Below are 11212 nucleotides of genomic sequence, written 5' to 3'. Positions count from 1 at the left end.
TTCATTCTCAGGATCCTATTATACAAGGACTTTTCTGCTAACTCCGTGGCTCTCTCAGTGTCTTTTGGGGTCAAACAAATTCCCTAATCTAGGTAAGTCGCAAGCATCAGCCTTAAATTCCTTAGCTAGCCTCATCTTTAGGTACCTAAATGCAAGTTTATGTTCCCAGTTCCCCTTCGTAAACCTCTAAGTCCACTCGGGCTACCGTAACAAAATACCACACCTTAAACAACAGAAGTTTATTTTCTCACAGTTCTGGAGGCCAGAAGCCCAAGATCAAGGTGCCATTGAGGTTGGTGCCTGCTGAGGCCCCTCATCCTGGCTCATAGATGGCCGCCTTCTCGCTGTGTCCTTACATGACCTTTCCTCTGTGTGCTCACTCCTGCTGTCTCTTTCTTCTTCTTATAAGGACAGCAGTCTTATTGGATGAGGGCACCTTTATGACCTCATTTTATTACCTCCCTAAAGGCCCCATCTGCAAATACAGTCACACTAGGGGTTAGGGCTTCAACATATAAATTTTAGGGGAACACAGTTCAGTCTGTAACACCTTTTCTTCCTCAGCTCTCCTTGTGATACAGGTTTCGTAGTAAATGATCCACTTCTGGATCCCTATTGAACCAGCAAATCTTCGCTTTTGTGCATTATGNACCTCAGTTTTTGCATCTGTAAAATGAAACATGTGAGACCTACCTGCTTCATTGGTTTGGTGAGCATCACAGGGGATGCATTTAAACATATTTTGAAAATTGCAAGATATTGTGCAAATATGATTGTTGTGGACCTTGGTAAAGTTCCTTCTCTTTAGGTATTGATGTGTCCTTTCTGAGATCCTTAGGATTCTGGAATGTTGATTTGGGAGTCATCAGCTCCTCACTACCCTAGCCTGACAACACCTCCTCCAGAGCAAATTCTCTTTACTCACCCAGACGCTGGAAAAAAGGTAATCCTTGAATCCCCTTGCTAAATTGAATTTTAGAGTTTGCATTTTGATTCTGCTGTCCTATGCTTACAGATTAAACCTAGATGCCTGGATGCTGGAGTAAACAGATGTTGCATTTCATATTTTCACCTGGTGAAATACAATTCAACTCAATAGAAGGTGCGAGAAACATGATTTGGCTCTTGAATTGTCCAAAGGGAATTAAAAGGAGAATTCTGCTGAGTGCCCTTAAATCTAAGTCACAGGTTTAGGCGACTTTCCTCTCAATATTGTTAGTAGATTTGGGGGATTTCTTTTTAATTTTCTTAGCTCAGTGGACACTAGAAAGCATTAGAAGATAAAAACCACTGTTCCCATCACTTTATTGTCTTTTGAACAAGTATCCTTTAGAAACAAATTGAAGTTATGTTTTTCTGTCAGTGCAAAAAGAAACTAATTCAGAATCATGAGAAATTATTGAAATTAGCAAGATAAAATTTCAGTATCACAGAAAAGTAAGCTATTTAAATTTCCTGTGAGGTTATTATTTTTCAAGATTTATAAATAACAATTAAGTAAGAAATATTTGGGTCATGAAAGTTCTTTAAACTATGAAACTTCTAATTGCTTATTGCCTGCAATTTAAATAAAGCTTTTTAACAGAGACAAAGAGGCAATTTTACCTGGAAATCCTGAATAATTTACTTATAAGTTTTGAACTACATTACCATCACTTTTCAAGGGAATCAGCCAAGTGTGTGTATGGTAATTTCTTACATTCAAGTTCATCACACGCTCATCCAAAGGTTTGGTTGGCTCTTTGGGAACTGTTCAGCTCTGACCAAAGCAATTTGTGTTTGAAACTTATTCCATCCCAGCAGCTCTAGACGAAGTGTAGCTGGGGAAGAGATGAAGTTGGTTTTCAGCCTCTGAGACCCATCATTCTTCATTTCTTTCTGTCTGATTCAGCCCTCCTTTCCCTCTTCCCTCCCCTGTGTGTGCCTGGGTTCATATACTCTTACCCCACCCACTTTTCTAAGGAATCAAATCTTGATTCAAAGAATTAAGCGGATTGGCTGTGGGGGGGAAGGATGGAGGGGAGGGGTGGCCAAGAGCAGACACTGGGCAAGTCCTGTTGTCAGTCATAAAGCCAAATATTTTTATAAACCAATATGAGATGTCTTTGGACCAAGCACCTGTAGATATGGGATTCTGATTTGCAATGTTTGATGCACAAGGTCTGCTATGAGCAGGTTTCAGCTTTAGAAATAATCTCCAGAACGTTTCATTCTCAGGATCCTATTATACAAGGACTTTTCTGCTAACTCCGTGGCTCTCTCAGTGTCTTTTGGGGTCAAACAAATTCCCTAATCTAGGTAAGTCGCAAGCATCAGCCTTAAATTCCTTAGCTAGCCTCATCTTTAGGTACCTAAATGCAAGTTTATGTTCCCAGTTCCCCTTCGTAAACCTCTAAGTCCACTCGGGCTACCGTAACAAAATACCACACCTTAAACAACAGAAGTTTATTTTCTCACAGTTCTGGAGGCCAGAAGCCCAAGATCAAGATGCCATTGGGGTTGGTGCCTGCTGAGGCCCCTCATCCTGGCTCATAGATGGCCGCTTTCTCGCTGTGTCCTTACATGACCTTTCCTCTGTGTGCTCACTCCTGCTGTCTCTTCTTCTTCTTATAAGGACAGCAGTCTTATTGGATGAGGGCACCTTTATGACCTCATTTTATTACCTCCCTAAAGGCCCTATCTGCAAATACAGTCACACTAGGGGTTAGGGCTTCAACATATAAATTTTAGGGGAACACAGTTCAGTCTGTAACACCTTTTTTTCCTCAGCTCTCCTTGTGATACAGGTTTCGCAGTAAATGATCCACTTCTGGATCCCTATTGAACCAGCAAATCTTCGCTTTTGTGCATTATGTTAGAAGAGAGGCTGATGAGCTTGCTCTCCTGATTTTCCCCTCTCATGTCAGAGCTGCACTTGGACTCATGATGCTTCCCTTTTACCTGTTGTCCGCTGTGTAGAGAGGTGTGAAATACGGGTGTCAGGCAGGACAGCTGACCTCCTGGTGCATCGACCTTGGGGTGGGAGAACCCACGACTATCCTGGGTGCTTTCTCTTATTTCATCCTCAGTGTTCACTTCACAGTTGTACTGATCAGGACAATGAGGCCGTGGTTGCCAAGGCCATGCAGCCAGTTTACCACAGACTAGACCTGCAATTCCCATTGTCTGATTCTAGTGCCAGAACCTGTCCTCCCTTGTAATCCCAATCCCCGCCTGGTGCCCACACCTCCATACCTCTAACCCTTCACCAGCCTTGGCTTCTCCTTCTTCTCTCCTTCTGTTAGTTACATCACCATTTATTCCTGTGTACTTTGTTTCATGTCCCATGCCTCTGTTGGAGGTCCTTATTTCCTTCTCCTTGGACAATTGCAACAGCCTCCTTCCTGCTGGTCTCCCTGACTCTATGTTGTAATAAAGGAGGGGATGGTTGAGATGGTTATTTATAGAGAAAGGGAGGGAGAGAAAGCAGAGTCCCCATGATTTCTGGATGGACAAATTCTGCTGTCTTTTAGGCACTTGCCTCAGTGAGACATCTGAGTGAAATGGGGGTGAACAGTGGGTAGAGGGAGAGAACTTTATAGAGAACTCTGCCACACCGGACACTTTAACTAATAAATGCCTGTGTATCATTGGCTCAGCATAGGAATGTTTGTGTCCATTCACCACGGACTCTACCACATGCTCTTTGCTCGGAAGATTTTACCACATGTAGAGTCCAGGCTCCTTCCATCTTCCATTCCACCATCCCCTAGGACCTCTGCTGCAGAGAGGGGAGAACACTGCCTGACTTTGAAAGCCTGGACTTGGAGGTGACAAACAGCACTCCCCTCACCTTCTGTGGAAAGGATTAGCCACTTGGCCACCCCCAGGCACAAGGGGGCTGGGAAATCCCTTGTTGAGCATCCACCTCTCAACAGCTCTCTGCACTGTGTAAGGGTTCATCGTCTTGGGGACATTGGCCATCTCTGCTTCATGGGCTTAGATCCTTTTTGGCTTGTCATACTCCAACTTACTCTGCATCCCTTTTATCCCCCAACCAATCCTATTAATTATTATTATTACTGTTTACAACTTCTGGCTTCCTCAAGGCTCTTTAGGATCGTAAGGGAAGGGAGAGAGTAGGTTAGAGCAGGAGCTGGCTTGTCAATCCATCATCTCCCCACGTGGGGGGCTACGTCATTACTGTAGGCAGGATGCTGCAGTAAGGACTCTGGAGCAGCACTTGGGGAATCGAACATTTTTCAGTTATCATGCGAGATAACTGTGTGAGCCATTGGGGAGAAGATTTTGACCTGGCTCTTCTAAATAGGACTTTAGCAGCTACTGTCTGGTTTCCATGAGGGTGATGACTTAGTAATGTAGAAAGTGGCTAGGACAACACAAAGAACAAATGTGGTCAGAATGGCCAGGTTCTCAATGCAGTTCCATTTAACAGCACCAGATGCTCAGGTTATTTTGAGCTTGGCCAAATGACTGAGAAGAGATGAAGTGGCTAGGACAACACAAAGAACAAATGTGGTCAGAATGGCCAGGTTCTCAATGCAGTTCTATTTAACAGCACCAGATGCTCAGGTTATTTTGAGCTTGGCCAAATGACTGAGAAGAGATAAGTGGAAACATTTACTGAAAAAATAATTTATTGAGGTGGAATCACATAACGTAAAATCAACCATTTCAAAGTGAATAATTCGGTGGCGTTCAGTATAGTCACAATGTCGTGCAACCACTACTTCTTTTTAGTTCCAAAAATATTTTCATCACTCCAAAGAAAAACCTTGTACCCATTAAACAGTTTCTCCCCATATTCCTCTTCTGCAGCCCTTGAGAACCACCAATCTACTTTCTGTCTACAGATTTATCCATTCTGGACATTTCATATAAATGGAGTCACACAATATGTGATCTTTTGAATCTGGCTTCTTTCACTTAGCATAATGTTTTCTGGATCCATCCATATTGTAGCATGTATTAGTACTTAATTCCTTTTTATGGCTGAATAATATTCCATTGTGTGGATGGACCACATTTTGTTTATTCATTCATCTGTTGATGGACACTTGGGTTGTTTCTACCATTTGGCTATTGTGAATAGTGCTGCTATGAACTTTCACATACATGTACTTGTTTGAGTCCCAGTTTTCAATTCTTCTGGGTATATATTTAGGAGTGGAACTGTAGTGTCATATGGCAAGTCTATGTATAACTAAAATTAAAGTTTTTGAATCTTGGAAAACTGCTATAGGTAGTAACCCCATCCTAATTCATACGATTGTATTGTGAACACTAAACTCAGGGCATTTCTGGTGACTAATTTTATGTGTCAACCTGACTGGGCCATAGGGTGTCCAGATATTTGGTCAGGGCTGGCTGGTTAGCTCAGCTGGTTAGAGCATGGTGCTGCTAACAACAGGGTCCAGGGTTAAATCTCTGCACTGTCCAGCCACCAAGAAAAAGGACTCAGAAGTTACTACCCAAGGTCATACGGCTAATAATTGGCAAAGCCAGGTCTGTCATTGTCCAGATATTTGGTCAGTCATTATTCTGGCTATTCTGTGAGGGTGTGTTGGATTTGATTAACATTTGAATTGGTAGACTGAATACAGCATGTTGCCCTCCCTAATGTGAGTGGGCCTCCTCCAATCAGTTGAAGGCCTGAATATAACAAAAGGGTTGACCCTCCTCTGAGTAAGAGAGTCTTCCTGGCTGATGGCCTTTTAACTGAGACCTCAGCTTTTTTTCCAGACTTCAGACTTGAACTGAAACATTGGTTTTTCATGCGTCTTGGAGTTTCTGGAAATAGCTCTCTAATCTGATTAGACTTAAAGACAGGAATGCCAGTATTTCCAGTAGTAAAGAGAATGCCAGTAGTCCATATCATGATCTGGCAATAGAGATGAACAAAGTATCACCGTTAGATACTCCTAATCAAACACTTGTGAGAAGCAAGGGTCTGGGTGACTGTGTGTTTAGTGCTTTCAGACATTTTTGTCACACCGATGAGTATGATGAGACTGGCTGGTTGCTCCTAATGCCACTGGATAAAGTGGAGAAAGAAAAGGATGAGCTCAGGGATCAAGTTCCAGGCCCAAGTGCTGCATAAATGTCCTGAAAGCTTCAACCTGTACCCTTTACCTGTGGCCACAGGGCTGAGGTTGCTGAAAATCAAGCCCAGAATCTCATCCTGCAACTGGCTGAATCACAAAGCAAGTTGAACCCCCAGACTTGCAGGGGTCTACTGTTAAAGTGAGGGCATTGATTGGGAATGGATGGGATTCTGAAAGTTGGAATAGGCATGAGTGGGAAGACCTTGATGAGGATGGGGACACTGAGCCACTACATTCTGATGTGTGTTCTTTGCCAATGGAAGAGTTCTCCTCATCCCCAGTGGAGCAGGCCTCTTGCCCCAAGTCTGAGCAAATTAACACTGAGGAAATGGTAATGGCCTTCCCTGAGGTCGTTGCCATGCAGGACAATGCTGCTTCTCCTCAGGACCTACCCCCATCACCCCTCTTTCCTTCCAGACCTATAATGGGACTCAGTACCAGCAGCATCCAAAGGCGAGGTATGAAGTGTGACCCATGAGGAGGTATGCTACACTTCAAAAGGGCAATTTGAGTTTTCTAATTTATATATAGAGAAATCTGGGGAGCATGTGTGAGATAATGGTGGAAGGATCATAAGCCTGGATCCGGTCAAGTTTATTGATATGGGCCCACTTAGCAGAGATTCTGCATTTCATGTTTCAGCTCAGGGAGTTAGGAAGGGCTCTATCAGTTTGGTTGGTTGGCTGAAACATGGATCAAAAGACGCACACAGTGAGCAAGTTAGAAATTCCAGACCCACCTTGATTCAATGTAACAAATAATAAAAGAATATAAAATGGATGTTCTTTTAAAACATAAGTTTACACAGTCATTGAGTCAGTTCCTTTGGTGAAGCCTGTGTCCCTGCTTCCTGTTGCAAAAGCCATTTATAGAACATTCACAGCTTGTGAAAATTGCTTTATGAAATGGAAGACCACAAGAATGGGTTGCCTGATGTGCTCCTGACCACCCCTGGGGGCAACAGGAACCCAGGAAGGCCTGGGCTCCAGAACGATGGAGCAACCAGCTGCCCCACAAGTCCATCATGCCAGCTGGACAAGTGCAGGTGTGCAAGAATCCCACAGGCCTCCCTCTGAGGTGCTCTCCCACCAGCTGCTTGTCCCGCTTTCCCTGCTCTCTGACACAGGCTTTTGAGCCCTGAAGGGGACATGGGTGAAGTCAGAGTATGAAGTGGGGGTGCAGTCATGGAGGGGACCTGGAGCCACCATCCTACAACCTCCCCCATACACCAACACTGCTTCCATCTCCTTTCCTTCCAATTCTCTGCCATGGGACCACCAAAATGGACATAATCTGGTAAATGAGTATGGTGGCCTGTTTCGAGAGAGGAAGAATAATTCCATCCTTTTAACATCAAGGGAAAAGGGAGAAAGCAGTAAATGTTGGCATTGCTTCTCATCGTGTGCATGGGTTGTGGGGGTCCTTGGGCAGGGTGGGCGTGCTCTGTGTGTGCCCGAGACAGGCCCTGAAGGCAGCCTTCTGTAATCTCACTTTCCCCGAACACTGACCAACTAGTGAGAAGATAAGATTTTGCAGCAGACGCAGAACAAGAGGGGACATTTGATGCCTGTTGTATTCAGTTACCAGTAATCTCTCTTGCATCACTTACTTTTGTTAGAATTGACTAATAGGCAGCATGCCTTCATGGGAGCGCAGCAGATATAAGCACTGTCTTTGCAGGCTGGCTTCCTAACTGAGAGCAGGGAGCAGAAGGCATGGGGCACGCTCGGCGCCAGTTCCAAGCTCTGCTCTGGAAGAATTGGCTCTGCAGACTCAGGCACCCGGTGAGTGCTTGCCTTGGTTTTCCAAAGGGTTCCAGTGAGGTCTGGAGAGAGATCCGGCTTTGTTCTTGCCTGGCTGCCCCTGCCTCCTGGCAGTTACAAATGTCCATACAGCAGGGAAATTGGGGAGGTTGGATTATTTTAAATGAGAACCTGCCGTAAGGGCCAAAGCAGCTGATCTCTGCTGACCAGCGCAAAATCAAGGTGGTAGAATCTTGTCAGAAAAGGGCTAATTTAGAAAAACTGAAAATATAACAAATAGAATTTGAATTGTAATTGGTTCTTTATGCGTTTGTTTTAAAAACTGAGCTACAAATCCTCTGGTTTAAGGGACAAAGCATCAAATGCATTTGATGCATAAACAGAATATTGCAAATAATGACTCCAAAGTGTGAGGCTGTATGATGTGTGTAAGCAGAGCTGGGCATGGCCTGTCTACTCAATATTATTCATTTTTATTTATTTCTTTTTATTTTCCCTGAGATTCTTCAGGCTGACAATATTATTTTTTGATAGCAAATCTTTAGTTTTAATTCACATCTTTTTATAATTACATCAGCAAGGCTTTCCTAAGCAGATTGGAATTGCTTAAGCCAAACTTGTGTGAATACTTAAGTAAATAGCCTGTAAGTGTACGTTTCAATGAAGTAGAAATCAATTGCTTATTCTTACGATTAACTTTCCATTATTCCTGATGCCAGTAGACAGATGCTAATAATACCTGCAAGTGTCATTTTCAGTAGAAGTAGGCAGTAACATAGCATCATTATTTCTGATTTTAAGGTCTACGCTTAACAGTTGGAGTTTTTCTGCTACAAATTGTTATGTTTGAAGGAATTCAGTAGTTGACATTGAATTTCATTTGGCTGAATCCTCATAGCCAGAATATTCTTTCCTCTTTCTCAAAATAAATATTAAAGGAGATGTTTTCTTTTTCATGTGTTCTTCAGGATCAGAACAATTTCAGTTGAAAATTTGTTGTACAAGTTTTAAGGTCAGGAATGAATAAATGAGACTTAAACTCTTCATCAATTGTTAGTGTGTTGGTGTCCGTGTAGGTGGTTTTCCATTTATGAACAGCATATTTCATTAACATATAAGTTTGTTTGGGGGAACTAAGCCTGTTTTCCCATTTAAGAATATTACAGGAGGAAGTGGGTTTCCCAGGCACGGTTCTTTCTGTTTTATGTATATCAACTCATTTAAACCTCAGAATAGCTCAGTGAGGGGTGGTATCAGGACTATTTGCTCCTCATTATTGGACTCCTGAGTTATTAAAAATTTTCACAATTATTATTGCTGCTGAGGTAAACATCCTCATCAGAAATATTTTGTCCACCTCAGAATAGCTCAGTGAGGGGTGGTATCAGGACTATTTGCTCCTCATTATTGGACTCCTGCGTTATTAAAAATTTTCACAATTATTATTGCTGCTGAGGTAAACATCCTCATCAGAAATATTTTGTCCTTTATTTATTTGATGACTGCTTACTTAAAATGGTAACTCCTGCACCTCATCCTTCTTTGTCTTTTTTTCTCTTTGTATTTATCATCTGGTAACATACTACAGATTTGCTTATTTGTTAATTGCCTCTGGATACTATATTAGTATCTAAGATCCATCAGAGCTGGACATTTTTTTCTGATTTATTCACTAATGTATTCCCTAGCACCCAGAGCAGTACCTAGCTCATAACAGGTGTTCAATAAATATTCACTGAGTGACTGAAATGCCAGATACTGATGAACTGGACAGATGTGTGTCCTGCTTTCAAGGAGCAACTGTCGGTTCAGGGAAAAGCAACAAATATGCAATAAATATTTAATGAACTCACTTCTGAGGAATATAGCCTACAGATGTCCTTGCACAAGTGGGAAATGGTATTTGTACAAGGTTATTCATCACGGCACTGCTTATAATAGCAGCATAGTAGAAACAACACAAGGGCTTCAGTGCCTAGAATGTGGAGCCACCTGATGGGGTTCACATCCCAGCTTTTCACCTTACTAGTTTACTTATGTGGGCACATTTCTCAACTTGGATTTCTCCCTGTAAGATGAGATTGATTGTAAGTATTAAATGAGTTAGTGCATGCAATGTGCTTGCAACAGTGCCTGGCTTAAGAGTCAAAGCTGCTTCTTATTCGGCCACAGTGCTGGGGGTAGAAGGAATGGGTGGCCTCAGACATCTGCAGGACATAAGCCATGGGCCGTGAAGGAGGGGACACTCCAGGCTAACTCCAGGTTTCTGGCTTGCAATTGGGTCAGAATAGAACCCCAGGGAGATAATGTGAATATGTTCACATCTCTTAATACTATTGCAGTGGAAATATTGAGGCCAGCCCCCTCTGGGTGAATGTCTTTAAACTGACCTAGTTTTCGTAGCTTCCTCCTGTTCTTCAATGATAATCTGTAAAGTCTTTGTTTTTGCACTATGGAAATGGGGTGTTGGCATAAACTGTGGGATAACCAATCTGAACGAGTGAATAAACGGTCGCAAATAAATGTTTATTTAGTGAATAAGAACCAGGCAGTATTTGTAAGATGAACGAAGCTTGTCTGTTTTTATATTTACTTAAAAAAATCCTTCATTTTACTATATTTTATAAATATAGTTCTGTTAAAAAACCATTTTATTATAGAAATTTCAAACAGAAAAATAAGAAAAAAATAGTATAATGGACGAATAATATCAATCATACTTATATTTATACCTACCTTCATACATTGTTACAATTCTACTCTTCTTAGAAAAAAATAGTTTAAACAGAAGAATATTTTCATAACTATTTTAACACCACTTATTTTTTCTCTTGATTTTTATTTATGTACAAGCAGCACTATATAACAATAGAAAAAATTATAAAAAATTATCTAAAGTTCCATTATCCTAATGTATCTGCTACTTTTGTAGTCTTTTCTTGTTATTAGGCAAATATAATGCAATATTTTTACATAGTTAAAATTATATCTTTTTGTTTTCGCTTAATATTGAAACCCAAGATTTTCTTTTTCTTTTTTCTGGCAGGTGGTGGTTTGGGGATCCATATCCTTGACCTTGGTGTTATAAGCACCATGCTCTAACCAGCTGAGCTAACCAGTCAGCCCCCAAGATTTTAAAAGTTGCTGTATAGTCTTCCCACTTAGTGGTTTTATTGCATAATAGTTCATCAGGTGGATACACATAATTTATTCAACCATTTCTTTGTGTTGGGCATTAAGGTCCTTTCTAGTTCTTACTATTAGGAATAACATTGTCATGCATGATGATGCATTTTCTTTCTTTTTTTTTTTTTTTTTTCCTTTTTGTCTTTTTTCGTGTCCGGC

The 11212-nt window shown here is 41.6% G+C and overlaps 1 protein-coding gene across 1 annotated transcript in view; it reads left to right on the top strand.

Moving 5' to 3' along the window:
* Positions 1–7819: 7819 nt before the first annotated feature.
* The window catches only part of LOC103608687 (ATP-binding cassette sub-family A member 13-like), a 45980-nt gene continuing 42587 nt past the window's right edge, over positions 7820–11212 (top strand). Inside the window, exon 1 of the mRNA XM_008593085.1 lies at positions 7820–7888. Within this exon, the coding sequence (XP_008591307.1) occupies positions 7820–7888 (69 nt within the window). The remainder of the gene's footprint in view (positions 7889–11212) is intronic.

This window comes from Galeopterus variegatus, unplaced genomic scaffold (genome assembly GCF_000696425.1).
Source record: "Galeopterus variegatus unplaced genomic scaffold, G_variegatus-3.0.2 Scaffold8693, whole genome shotgun sequence".
Lineage (NCBI taxonomy): Eukaryota > Metazoa > Chordata > Mammalia > Dermoptera > Cynocephalidae > Galeopterus > Galeopterus variegatus.
The sequence above is the reverse complement of the archived record's forward strand: the minus strand, read 5'-3'. Positions and strand labels throughout refer to the sequence as shown.